Genomic DNA, 13916 nt, shown 5'->3' with positions numbered 1-13916 from the left:
GTCTGTATGTGACAGGGAGGCCTGAGATGGTCCCAGAAGGGACAGCCTGGGACCAACTTGCACCAACACCACGGAGAGGTTCCCTCCATCCCACCTCATGCCCTTCCCGATTCCAGCAGCGCCGCAACCCTGATACCCAGGCTGCAAACCATCCCCTCTCGCTGCCCACATCACATTGCAGCTGTACAGTGGGAAAACCTCTGCTTACCGCTCCCACCACCACAGCCATCCCTGGCTGTCCCCTGAGTGGGAAAAGGGGCCAGCTGCTGGAGCTGGCCTTGGAGCTACTCGTGCTGGAAGCCTGCTGGGGAGCAGTGATCTGGGTCTGACATCCCCCAGGATGAGGCCATTTGCTAACGCACAACTGTTTCTTTTTGCCTTTCTGCAAAACATGCACAGAAACATTTTCTTGCCTTTCTGCTTTTATGAAAGGTTATTTTAGTGGCAATAAAGAGGATGCATCCACAGCACTAAGTACCTCTGGAGCGGGCAGGGAACCATGAAGGACTCAGATGTGAGACAAAGACAGGCTCCTTAGTTGCCCATCTCACCCCCCTGTGCATGCACACACGCACACATCCTGCTCCATCACTCAACTCGCCTGCCCCCACCAGCTCCCTGGGGAGAAAATCGGAGCAAGGATTGAGGAAAAGCCCCACGGGGTCATGGGCTCATACACCCTTCCCCGGACAGGACACCCTTTCCCTGCCTGCACTACTTTGGTGGCACTCCAAATCCCCTCTGTTCCCCTGGACTGCGGGGTCTGCTTCTCCATGGAGAGGTTTTGCATTTTATAGCTGCTTTGCTCTTCTGCTGGCTGGAGGTTCAGTAGGAAACAATGAAGTAGCGGAGCCCGAAACTCAAGCAAATGCTCGTCCTGTAAGGAGTCAGCCACATGGCTCCTGTGTGTGCATGTGCATGGGGTGCTATCCTGCACCAGCACTGGTGCTGCTGTGCCCAGCTCACCCTGTGGCTGCAGGCTCTGCAAACAGCAACAGCAGCGACAACGTTTGAAGGTGCACGCAAGAAACCCACAATTGAAGCCAGCAACAATTCCTCCTCCTTGCTCCTACCTTAGTGGCGAGAAATTGCCAGCGGCACAATGCATCACCCCGGAGGAGCAAAGTGGCAGCACATATAAGGCAAAAATACCTATTTTAAAGGATGCAATAAAACAGAGCCAGGGAAGGGTTTATAGGGAAGCAATTGCTGTGCGGGGTGAGAAGTGGTCACCAGAGGCCAATCCGCCTGGCTTTATTGCCTGTTACCGGTGACTTTTCCCAACCAGGGGACAATAGATCCTCTGCTATCAGCCTTAGCTCCAGTCAATACAAACACGACATAGTTTTTTAAACTAATATTTTTCCAGCGTGCAATTCCATGGAGAGTGAGAACGCAGCGTTACCATGGCGATATATAGACAGCATCTGCCTTGGACGTAGCTGAAGGGAGAAATTGGAATAGAATTGCAAATTTCCTCTGTCCAGGAAGGCTCCCAAGGAAGCCATCGCAGCAGGCTGAGCAGGCTGCCTTCCCCAGCCAGCCCACATCCTCCCAGTGCCCAGCACTGGCTCTCCTGAGAGCTGAGGGCAGTGGGGCTGTCCGAGCACCGCCCTGGCTGGATATTGGTCTTGTGTCCTGCCCCAGAGCTCTGCAGAGCCTGCACACTGCCTCGCTGCCTCTGCAGCCAGCCTGCTCAGCTGCAACACCCAAAACTTGCCCGGGGTACTCCAAGAAAGGGAGAGGTTGACCCCCTCAAGGTGCTTCCTAAGAATTAATGTTTCCCAAAGCCCCTTGAGGAGACACAGCCCAACAACTGGTGTCAAATGCACGAGCGCTGCTGCTATACACCAGCCTTGCTGCTGCAAGACATTTTGATTAAACGGCTAGAGGGAGACACGGATGCATGAATTAAACACGCTCTGAACAAGAGCTCGCTGCTGTAATTTCGGCAGGGGACGGTTAGGCAGCACGCGAGTGTGCTTTAGGTGCCACCACGGCATCATGCTCCCTTACCCAAAGGTTGGAGCTCAGTGTCCCTTCCCTCCATCAACACAGGGGAGAGGACAGAGCTGGCTGCCATCTGGGTGGTCCCCATTTCAGCACAGGCAAACCCCAAGTCAGGGGAACAAGATGAATGGGAGCCCCGTGCAATGCTGAGGCCAGGAACACCAGGAGGGAGAAGAGGGAGCCAAGGGGGTTGCAGTGATGGGGACCCCCAGACCCAGCTCAGCTGCCCCTCACATTGGGGAAGAGGGTCACTGCACAGCCAACAGTGAGATGCGGGGCGTTCAGCCCACCAGAGAGGAGGCAAAAGGGGTGAGTGGGACAATTCTCTGCTGTCAGCTGAAAACTTCAAAAATGAGCGACTGCAATGCCATCAGGCTCAATTATTCCTCACAAGTGAGGAGCCGGGCTGGAAGCAGCCATTTGACAGTGGCAAATGTGCACTGATCCTGCTGGCATGGGGAGACTGACCCAGCTCCCCGCAGGGCAGTCTGCTCTTCAGAGGTGCTTTCAAAGAAAGCAAGAAAGAAAAGCAAGCAAACGGGGAAGGGAACTGTGCCTTTCTCCCAGGGCTCTCTGGCGGCTGAGACCTGAGGGACTCCCAGGAGCAGATAACACTGTAGTGCTGAAGGATTATCGCCCCGTCCTGCCTACGATGCCTCCAGGACCTGCTCTATGTGCTTGCCAGAGGCGTAGGCAGGAGCACGGGCAGCCTGCAAAGTGCCCAGAAATTTTTCTACTTCCCACCTTGCTGCAGTATAAGCCTCTCTGCTCAGTGCCTGATCCAGGCAGAGGTGGGGGTGCAGGCACTGCTTGGCATTTACGACAAGTTGCAGACTAGAAGGCATTAAGGAGCAATGTGCTATGCCCTGGTGCAAGGAAAGAAGAGGTCCCATGTACCCCATGCAGTCACCACCCATGCTCCATCCTAGACACATCTCCAGCCCCTACCCTGCACCAACAGCACAGCACCGGAGAGACATCACAGGCGAAACCTTCAAGCAGAAGACAATTTCTCCCCAGCCTGTGATTCTCCAAAGTTGCAGTGATTCTGCAAGGCAAATAATTCCCTCTTCTCCAAAGGAAAAGGGTGTATTTCAAAAGCGATGGAGCTCAGACCTCGCCGCAGGACACTTGCTGTCTGAGTCCCCATGACGACGGCGTGGCTGCAGCAGCAGCGCTGCCCTGCCAGGGTTTGACCCATGCCACCACGAGGCTTGGCCAGCTGGAAGGCTGGAGAAAGCCTGGAGCCTCCAAACACCACAGTGGCCGCCTGGAAAGGCTGTGGGCATGCAACGGGCAGGCAACATGACAGCAGGGACACCACTGCTCACCAACACTGTGGAAAGCATGGCAAGGTTGGCATCACCCATGCTGTGCATCCCAGGGCTTGGGAAAAGAGGCAGGCAACGGAGAGCACTGGGAAGAGGATGCTGGCTTCCCAAAGAAAGCCCGTCCCTGGAGACAGCGAGTCCCAAGCACAGACCCTGCTGCAGGGTCCCCTGCGGTTGCTAGCTGACCCTGCTCCATCAAGCGGTGAGAAGTTGGAGACTGCAAGGTTGCAGCCTCTTTACAGGGAATTTGAACTGGCTTACAAGCTGTTACAGCAGGAATTCACTGCTCGGAGACAGACCTGCTCTGCACAGACACCTGCAAGCGAGTGCAACACAGTGGGAAGTGGTTATCCAGCAGACAACACCCAAGAGAGAGCAGCACGTCTAGCTCAACGCAGCCAGCAGATCCGGCATCGGCAGCTGCATTAATATAGAGAAAACCCAGTGTCACCGATCCACGATGTACATGGAGGACCCGATCGGTGGAGGCAGAACAGGAGACAGCAAGCAGGACTCGCTGCCGGAGAGACAGAGATGGCCTGCGAGGCAGGAGCGAGACACCCACCCAAGGGCATCCTCTGTCAGCCCATTCCAGCATCGCCCCCTCCGAGCGGTGCTGAGCACCCGGGTGTGTGGAAGGCTGATGCTGCAGAGCCCCCCGAGGGGCAGAAAGGACTGGTGCAGGCTATGTGCAAACCTTCCCCTCGCTCTGGGCATGGAGGAAAGGGGGATCCAGTCTCGGAGCTCACAAACCGGCTCTATGGGACTGCAGCTCGCAACAGCCTGGTTGCTGTGCTGGGTAATAATCATTTGTATGAGGATAATTATGGTGGGAGAAAACTCCACTAAAGCAGTGTCCCGCAGAGCTCCCAGCGCTGCACGCTGGGTGCAGTCCCGGCAGCTGCCAGGCTGCCTGCAGTCCCTGCCGGCGGGGTCCCTCCCCAGCCGCAGGCAAAGGGCACATTCACACTCCAGAAAATGGAGGCAGGACAGGAGGAGCCCCGGGTGTGTGGCTGTGCCGGGACGCACCCTGCAGCCCTGCTGCCTGAGGAGAAGGCAGCCCAACGCTTCCCTGTGTTGCAAGGGGGGTGTCGGGGCAGGCTGACGCCACGGCTGGGGCTCTGGGGGGGCTACTGTGCCAGCAGACTCCACCGCAGCCCTTGGGATGGGGCACCCGCTGCCCCCGAGCAGAGGGGAGAGGCTGGGGACAGCCCTGCTCTCCTGCCGGGACTGGGGACACCAGCACACCGGGAACCTGCCGCCAGCAGCGGGCTGGACACATTCAGCTCATGCCCCTCTCCCTGGAGTGGGGAACCGCCGCAGCCACAGGGCCCCCACGCAGGAAAACCTGCCGTGCCGGGCGCAGCGGCAAAGGGGGCACCCTGCTGGGGGGAGCTCAGCGGGTGCCACAGGACCCCCACAGCCGGCTGGACCGTGACTGTGAGAGAAAAGCTTTCCTTATGGGAGAACAGCCAAGAGACCCAGGGGCACCCCCCGGCACCCCTGGGGACGCGGCAGCGGCTTTGATGAGCAGTGAGGTGCAGGCACAGGGCACCGGCAGGGCTGGGTGAGCTGTGGGCACGGCTGGAGGCTGGTCACACCCGGGCGGTGCCGAGGGGAGCGGGGGGGGGAACGGGGCCTGATCCTAGCACCATGTACAGCACTCCCAGGAGGGCTTCCCGGGGACAAAGGGGTGCCCAGCACGGGAAGAGGCTTGAGGTGGCGGGGACCCCCAGGCAACCCCTCCGGCTGTGTGCGTAGCCCACGACAAGTTACAGCTGGGGTGGCCACGCACCTGCCTGTGGGTGCCATGGGGCAAGCAGCCCCAGCCCGTTCCAGGCTGCCCCAGTGCAAATGTCCTCCCTGCAGCAACCCACTCTGTCGGACACAGCTCTAATCCCAACCCCACTCTGCATGTTTGTGCACACACTGGCACACTCGGGCTCTTGAACACGCTGGACCCCTTGCGCACCCCTCCCACAGACGAAGGGCTGCACACGCAGCCTGTCTCGGGGGATTCTTGCACGCACACACTGCTCCCCGCCTCGACGGGCTATTGCACCCCCTTCATGGAGGGGATGATGCACATACACCCACCCAGCAGGCTCTGGCACACGCATGCCCTGGACAGGCTCTGTTACACACACCCTAAGCCCCCTGCTAAACGGGACGCTGCACATGCACCCACCCCACCAGATTCCTGCACACGCACCTTTCCGTCAGGCTTTTACACACGCCTCCACGAACATTTGCACAAGTACTGCCCTTAACAGACACACGAATCACTCCTGGACGGGCGCTTGCACACACACCCCTCCCCCCCGACAGGCTGTTGCACACACCCCCTCCCACGGACAGACTCTTGCACACGCATCCCCCGCCGGGCTCCTGCACCCACTCCCGACAGACTCTCAAACATTCAACCCCCGCGCTGGGCACTTGCCCGCACCTCCCTCCCCAGCCCCTCGGGCTCCCGCACACGCCCGACACGGGCCGTCGCCCACCCACCCGCGCCGGCCGCTCCCACCCGCGCCGGCCCGGACAAAGCCCGGCGGTACTCACAGGCGCTCGGTGCCGCGGGGGATGCTCTTGGGCACGGCGCGCAGGGCCGTGCCGTGACAGTCCACGGTGCTGCCGCTGCAGGCGCAGAGCGGCGGGCAGGCGGCGGCGCGGCCCCGGCACAGCGCGGCGCACGCCAGCAGCCAGGCGACGGCCCGCAGCCCCGCCGGGACCCCCGCCGCCCCCCCGGGGGTCGGGGCCGCCATGGCAGCGGGCAGCGGGGTTAGGCGGCGGGGCCGCTGCGCATCACCGGGGAGCGGGGCTGCGCTGGGCTCGGCACGGCTCGGCACGGCTCGGCTGCGGGGCGAGAGCCCCGTCGGTGCACACCCGCTCGCCCGCCTTCACTGCCGCCCCATCCCGCAGCCCAGGCACAGCCTCCGCGCTGGCTCCTCCCTCCCGCCCTGCCCGCCCCGACGGGGCCCCCCCGCCGCCGCCACCGCCCCTCCCCGCGCCCCGGGCACCGGCGGCAGGAACGGTCCCAGCCGGGCAGGGCACCGGCACCCCGGTAGCCGGAGCCGTCGGGGCTCTGTATCGCCTCGGCCGTGCAGCAAGGTGGGCTCCGGATCGGTCCCCCCAGCCGGGACAGCGGGGTTGGCCCGCGGGGCAGCTGACACCCCCCCCGTCCCCGCCCCGTGTAATGGCTGCGGGATGCCGGGGTGCGGCAAGGCGAGTGGGCAGCCGGCGGACAGAGGCACCCCGGGGCCGGACAGAGGCACCCCGGGGTCTGGCAGTGACCAGAGAAGCGGCGGCGGCAGGCAGAGCATTCCTACCTCTCCTCAGGGTGCGACAGAAGCTTTCTCATCCCCCGGTGTGCTCCAGGCACCCTTGGCCCGTCTCCCACCCGGCAGCCCGGAGCCCCAGCCCCATCATCCGGAGCCCAGGCGAGCGCGGGGACCCGGCAGCCCGCGGGGACCACACAGCCGGCTGGGCTGCTCAGCCAGGATGGTGCTGGTCTGCTCGTGGGAACCCTGCGGCCAAGCACCCCAGCACACAGCCGGGACTTGGGCATGCCTCTCCACTCCGCTCTTTGCCTCACACACAGACGGCAAATCTTAAACATCTGGCTGTGGCATTAGGGATGTCCTTTCCCGCTCCAGGGGAACGTCTTACGAAATGAAGTAACCAAAATGCCTTTGTGGCCAATCCACCACGAAGAAAGAGGTAAAACATACCTATTTGAATGCAAAAAGAAGTGAAGCCAAGAAATCTTGTGAGCTTGGCCCCAAACAGTTGACATCTCTGAAATGTAAGCATTGCATTCATTTTATTACCTTCCATTTTCTTCCCTGATGTCTGCAAATGCAAAGCAGGAGCGTGTAACCAGGAGGGCTGGTCACCTGTTTTATTGACACCTGAAACACTTGTAACCCCACGGCTCCAAGAGCTGAGTCCTTAAGAAAAACAACAGGCGTTTTGAGATGCCCAACAGAGCCCTGGCTGCTGGCAGAGACTGCTGCAAATGTCCTCCTTGGAGAGGAAACCCATGGAAGGAGGGGAGGTGGGAGCCCATCGCATTGCTCTGGTAGCAGGAGGAGAGGTGTGTGAGCACCGACACCCCACTGCACACTCATTTCCCCAGCCAGCAGGATATTTGCAGGGATGGTGGCAGGTCTCAGGGACAGGAGTGCCTCTTAAATCAATGCCCCCTGTGTATGGAGCTCCACAAGCTCCTGAGTCAGGGCGAGAGAGAGTTGTCTGCATGGGGCCTCGCTTCAGCAAGAGCCACCTCACACACACACGAGGTTCCACTGGCTTGGCCCAGATCAGCAGCCCTTTCCCATCCCGAATGCAGGCTCCCATCATCTGTCTGCATTTTTGTGACATCTCCTTCCTCTGGCCCCAATCCCGGGAGGAAGCTGTGCCTGAGATGGATGAAAAGGGTTTGTTCCTCGTTGCTACCCAGCAGCCCTGACAGCGAGGAAGATGAGCTGCTTCCCAGGACTCTGGGAGCTGACCCCTCGCTGGCACGGCTTCAGCAGAGGTGGCTCCGCAGCCTGGCCTGGGGCTCCCAGGGGGACCCTGGTTGCAATGGCACCCAGAGGGGCCCTGTGCCCAAGACCTTGGATGAATTTCGGGGGGTGAAGGTTGTTTCCTAGCAGCTCGTCATTCCCCAAGGCTGCTACTGGTGTGATGCTTGCAATCACCCTCCCTCCCAAACTCCCCCTCGTCCCCTTGGCTGGCAGAGCAGAGCTGGGTCTTCTTAACCTGCCCTTTACCTCTGACGCTAGAGAGAAGGCAGGAGCAGGATGAAGGATCTTGTTTCCTCCTTTTTGCAGGCACTTGCCCCAGGCAAATCCTTGTGATCTGCAGAATAAATAGACTCCCCCCCTCTCTGTGTCCAGCTGCAGCAACACTGGGTCACTTTACAGCGGAGCTGTGGTCTCAGCAGAGGGAGTGGCTGGCAGGGTCCTGCCTGGAGGCCACCACTGCCTGCCCCAGTTCCAGTGGGAGTAGAGGGCTGGGAGGCTGAAACGCCCATTTCAGGCCAATGTCCACGTTTTCTCCTGTGGTTACCTTGACTCCTGCTTTCCTATGGGAGCTTCTTGCCACTGCCTGCCACAAAACCAGCACCCCATGCCCCGGCACCATGGAGCATCACACTGAGCTGGGCAGCCAGCTGCAGCCAACCCCTCTGCTGTGGCTCAGGTTGCAAAAGCAACTCCCTTCCAGGGCTGCCATCATGGTGAGGGCTGAGAGAGCCTGGCAAGGTAAGACAGCAGGGACAGGCTGTGCATCCCTTCCCATGCCCCCAGTGCATTTGGGCAATCCAAAATTGCTCAAGCACCCTACATGGAGTGGTGTGGGCCTCAGAGAGCAACAGCTGCCCAGGAGAGGCCCAGGGTACCTCTGGTTATGGATGAAGAGCAGGGAGAAAAATAAAACCCAAACTTTTTTTTTTTTTATCAGGGGAGGCCTGGTCCTGCCGTCTGCCACCAGGATTTGGGCCAAACTGCTTGATAGAGAGAGAGACCATCTGGATCGTCTGATGGGCTCTGGGTTTGGTTAAAATGAAGCAGAAGCTTTTTTTGCAGGAGAGGAGTTTTCTTGGGAAGATCTGGGGAAGGATTCCAGAGTACGCGCCAGACCTGTCGTGCAAAGAGATGCGAAGCAGCTACAAAGCTTCAAACAAAAATTGCTGCCAGTTTTAAGCCAAGACCCCCCGGGCTGCATCCGGGCATTTCCACCCACCCCAGGACGGGCTGCAACCAGCCCCCATTAGCTATCCTGCAGTCTTGGCTGGCGCTGGGTCCCTGCTGGAGTCGTCAGCGGCCAACAGCACCTTCCAGCATGCCTGGGCTTCGAGGCAGCTGTGCTGAACCCCACGCCTTGGCGTGCAGGGGATGAGGCAGCATGTCCTGGCCCACGCTTGCTACAGCATTTATGCTGTGCTTCGAAGCCATGCCGTGGCTGTCACTAGTCCACAGCAGTTCTCAGCCCTTCTCAGGGTAGGACCAGGCACTGCTGCAAAGCAGAAGTGTTTAAAAAAACGGCAGCAGCATGCATGCACAGTGCGTGCTCTAACTCCCCTCCTGAGGAGCGCTGCCGGTGGCAGGATCCAGCTTCCCTTGCATCTGGGCTGTGCTTCTAACCCTTTCTCCTACCAGCAGCATCACTGAAACACACCTGGTTTAGGAGTGGTGGCCAAAAGACCCAGCTGGAGACGTGCTGGGGGTAGAGTGGCTGTGACCTCTGGCTGCCCAACATCCCCCAGAGACCTTGTGCAGGGCAGGCTGCTGGGCTGCCCCTCTGCTGGCTGGGGCCACATCTGTCACGCTTGGCCAGCTCGGCTCGTGCTGGGAGGCCAGGCTGCCTTTGTCCCGCCGGACACGCTCGGCTTTGGAGGGTGAGGCATTGTGTGGGAGCGGGCCAGCCTGTAGCCCCGTTAGGGCACCTGTTGGGCTTGTGCAGCACGACAATGCCCTTGATGGGTCTATTATGGAGCAGTGCGGATGGCTGGGGGCCGCTGGGATCACAGTAAATCTAGCCTGGTTAGCAGCAGTGGCAGGCAGGGCTGGATGCGCTCTTTCCATCATCTCTCTAGGGACAAGCCCTACCTCGCTGGCAAATGGCAAAAGCATCACTGTGCAAACATGGCCAGCATCGCACTGTGAACGTGGCCAGCATCACCCTTTGAACACCGCCAGCATCATCCTCTGCCAGCATCACCCTGAAAATGTGGCCAGCATTGCTCTGCGAACGTGACCCCACTGACTGCAGGAGAGGGGGGCAGCTCCGCTGCCTGGGGAACTTGCCACTGGGACTGAGCGAAGGGAACAGCACCCATCGAGTCCTCCAGGATGATATGGGAGATTCTGAGGCTCCCAAGAGAGCAGATTTGGCTCCAGCCTCACACAACAGGGACTGTTTGAGTGGGGAGAGCCCAGCCTGTCCTACAGCCTTGAGCTATTGCAGAGCAGCGAGGAGGGGGACAGTCCACAAGGCATTGCATCCCTGCCTCATGGTGCGGCTGAGCAGAGAGGCTGAGCACCACACCCTGGACTCCCAAAACCAGCTCTAGTCCACAAGAAAAACTTTTGCGCCGAGCAGCCCAGACGCAGATGGGGAGATGCTGTTCCCAGCGCAGCTGGCCACACCAACCGCCTGGGAGCTCTGCGGCGCGGCGCAAGCTGGTTTGAATAAACCACACGGGAGGAGGTGTCTGTGAAGCGCCTCGCACATGGAAACGCTATTGTTGGTGCAGCGTGGGATCGGGGACTCGGGGGTCCTCAGATGTAGCAGTTGTTCCACATCCACACTGTGCATACACACACGCTTTTCCCCGCTTGCTCTGCCTGGAGCCACTCATTAACCCTCCTCAATGAAGATGCATTGGAGGGATAATTTACTGTTTAATAGACTAACTTTCCATTTGCTATTGCCAAGCACATCCAGCATATTTCTCCATGGTGCCATAAACTGCAGCTCTTCTGCCATAAAACCCTGCCTCCCAGTAGGAGCAGGTGGGTTTTCAGGTTTCAGCTGATGACCTTAGCCACAGGGTGAGCAGAGACACCAGGCTTTGTTTTTAGAGGAACAGGGCTTGTTACCACCAACCCGTTTCACTTACTGCAATCCCCATTGCACTGACAGCCCTGAGCTGGGAAACCATCTAACCTGAGAAGTAAGGAGTGCCTCAGCCTGATGGATGAGGGAGGCAGCGGCTCTGTCCTGATTTTGTTAATGAAGATGCCCTGGGTGTAGAGGAGCTTGACCCTGCTCCTTATTTATGGCTAGCTGGCTACGGTCCCATGCTGGGATGTAATCAATAAGCTGTGTGCCCCCTTGGGCTCATTATGCTTTTGCAGTTGCAGGCGGCCTTTCTGTGCCTTGTCGGTCCCACAGTCCTGAGCATGTGTCTCTGTGTCCACACTCCTCCTCCCCCCAGCCCTCACAGAGTTAAAAGAGGCTGGAAGAAAGTCAGATTCTGCACAACGTGGGACAGGGGAGCTGGTCCCAGCCCCACTTTGCCTCCATCACCCAAACTCCCACGCTATAGAGGAGTCACTTTCAGGATGCAGGTGCCGCGGGAAGGAGCAGCAGCCCCAGGGGCACAAGCTTGAGTGACTGGCTACCAGGGTCTGGCTCTGAAGGATGGCAAGAGGATGCCAGTAGCCAAAAATAACTTGAAAATGAGAGGGAAAGGGTTTATCTTGCCTTGCGACAGCTCTGCTCAGCCCCAGATGCAGGCAGGGGCTCCCTGGAGCTGGAGGACCATGCTAGGGACTACCTGCAGAGCTGATTTTTGTCTTCTTACAGAGGACATCCCTCCCCAGCCTCTTTCCTCAGCATTCTCTGTGCTTTTTATGTTCTTGTTCACTGTATTTATAGCCTCAACTTCCTACCCCCTCCATCCCCCAGATGCAGCCAGTGAGGAAGAACCAGGTGTCTCCAGGCCTGTGTGTGTCATCCCCCCCCTGCCCTGCCCGGGGCACATCTGGCCCTGGGGACCCCCAGAGCTGCAGGGCAAGCAGGGGGTCCTGTCCCGCAGTGTGTGCTGCCAGCCCCCTCTTGCGCTGCTGCTGCAGAACGGCCTTGGTGAGGCACAATGGAGCCAGAGGCTTTTGTGCAAGAGGTTGCGGAGATCCTGCTCCCCAGGGGAGCATGGCTCAGGCTTTGTAAGTGAAAGGGTTGGAAGAAACAAACCCTAAAACAACCTCAGATCAACGCAGACACCCCCACATCATAGACCTGTGCATGCACCCAGTTACACACAGCTGCCATGGCTAAGACAGGTTTGCACCTCCTCCATTCATCCCAACTCCCAGCCCCAGCAGCACAGGAGCTTCAGCTAGAAGCAGAGAGGATGAAGAGGGACCCAGTTCTCCTCTCTGGTACAAAAGGACCCAGGCTTAAAATCATGTAAGGCACCCCATGGGAGGGCTGGGTGGTGGATTTGTAAATCCTTCCCAACAGCAAGGCAGGGGAGCCTGGTTTAAGCCAGGAGAGGTGGGACTGGGGAGGGGAGCTCAGTACTGCCAGTTGGAACTCAGCAGGGAGAGGAAAGCTCTGTTTCCCCTGACCAGGACTGAAATCAGCCCCCTGAAGGCTGATACTGGGAAGTATCTGAACCTCACCCCATGATGTACAGCTGGGGACAGCTTCTCCTTGCATCAAGACACAGGAGCCCAGAAACAACTCCATCACATTCCTCATGTGTGGGCACTTCCCAGGAACAAAGCTGCACTGGAGCAGGATGGGGCTGGATTGCTGGTACCAGCAGAGATCCCACCCTGGTCCCCAGCACAAGTGGAAGGTCAGTGTGGGAGCCAGCACAGAGATGTTGGCATCTACGCGACTGTTCAATTTGTGAGCTTCAGCACGAAACCCTTGCTGGGGGGATGAGCAAACAGAACTAAACATGGTAATTTATTCACTCCATGAAAAAATATTAGTTAATCCAAGCCAATGAGATTGTAAAGCCTGATAACTGGTCTGGCTGGTGCCAACATCTATCGCTAGTAGTACTCATGTTTTTTGTCTATGCTGTTGCCCTAGGCAGTGAGATGCAGCAGCAGCATGACAGCTCCCAGCCACACATGATAATTTAAGAGAGAAAAAATATCTTATTTCAACTCCGAACCAGGGCATAACAGTTTAAAAAAAAAAAAAATCAAGACAACTTGCAAAAATTTATTTAGATAGCAGTGACACTGCAGAACTTATTTGCAAGTCTGTGCTGTGCCATTTGAGATAAAAACTGTTTAATGAAATGAAGGATGAGCCCTGCTTGTTTCCTTTGTAATGCCACTGCTGTGAAGGAATACCAACAGGCCAAAGCAAACACACTGAAAGCTGAGTGATCCCCCTCTAAATATGTACCTTCACCCAGTGTTTGCTCCCGGTGATTGCTGCCCTTTCACTTGCAGCCAAGCCTAAGTGCTTGGGTTGTGGCTTCAGTGGCTAAAAACTATTCATTTTATAAATAATGTAAGCCATATAAAGCTGTCACTTTGAATCACAGCTTATCAGGGAGGGATATTTGGGTTTGCAGTATTCAAAATAGCTATTGTGAGTTTTTGCATTCCTTTGTTCAACATTTTCAAGACCAGCAATGTCTCTCTGGACTCCCATACCCACTTTGAAGTGCACAGAGTGCCGCCTCCTCCCTCTCCCTGAGCTCCTGGAAGATGGGGCGCACCAGTCCCATGACACCCAACTGCAGCCCCGGGGGAGAACGGGGCCGCTGGAAGCTCAGCCTGCAGGAAGGCAGCGCTGGTTTCAAACATACTGCACCGCTTGCTTCTCCTGCTTGTTTTTCAATTGCATGGCGAGGATGTTAATGAGTGTCTCGCCATGGCAGGCAAGCCCAGGGCATTTCAAACGTGGAAGAACTTCACAGAGGAATAATCTGCATAAAATCTAAGACGCCATTATTAAGAAGAAGGAAAAGAAAATGCAAGCAGAAACCACCCTCCCTCAGCAGCCAAGAGTGGCAAGAGAAGAATGGTTCTACAGAGAAAAATGTATTCATTTGATCCATTATTTATATAAAGTGTCTTTGTAAATCTGATTTCC

General features: G+C 57.8%; 1 protein-coding gene across 3 annotated transcripts in view; it reads right to left on the bottom strand.

Annotated features, from left to right (window-relative positions):
- SLIT1 (slit guidance ligand 1) overlaps nucleotides 1–6182 on the bottom strand; it is a 61746-nt gene extending 55564 nt beyond the window's left edge. For all 3 annotated transcript variants that reach the window (XM_074907569.1, XM_074907570.1, XM_074907568.1), the window contains exon 1: nucleotides 5904–6182. In XM_074907569.1, coding sequence (XP_074763670.1) covers nucleotides 5904–6106 — 203 coding nt within the window. In that variant the 5' untranslated portion in view covers nucleotides 6107–6182. The remainder of the gene's footprint in view (nucleotides 1–5903) is intronic.
- Between the last annotated feature and the right edge of the window lie 7734 nt (nucleotides 6183–13916).

This window comes from Athene noctua, chromosome 5 (genome assembly GCF_965140245.1).
Source record: "Athene noctua chromosome 5, bAthNoc1.hap1.1, whole genome shotgun sequence".
In the NCBI taxonomy this organism is placed as follows: domain Eukaryota; kingdom Metazoa; phylum Chordata; class Aves; order Strigiformes; family Strigidae; genus Athene; species Athene noctua.
This window is presented reverse-complemented; position numbering and strand designations above follow the sequence as displayed.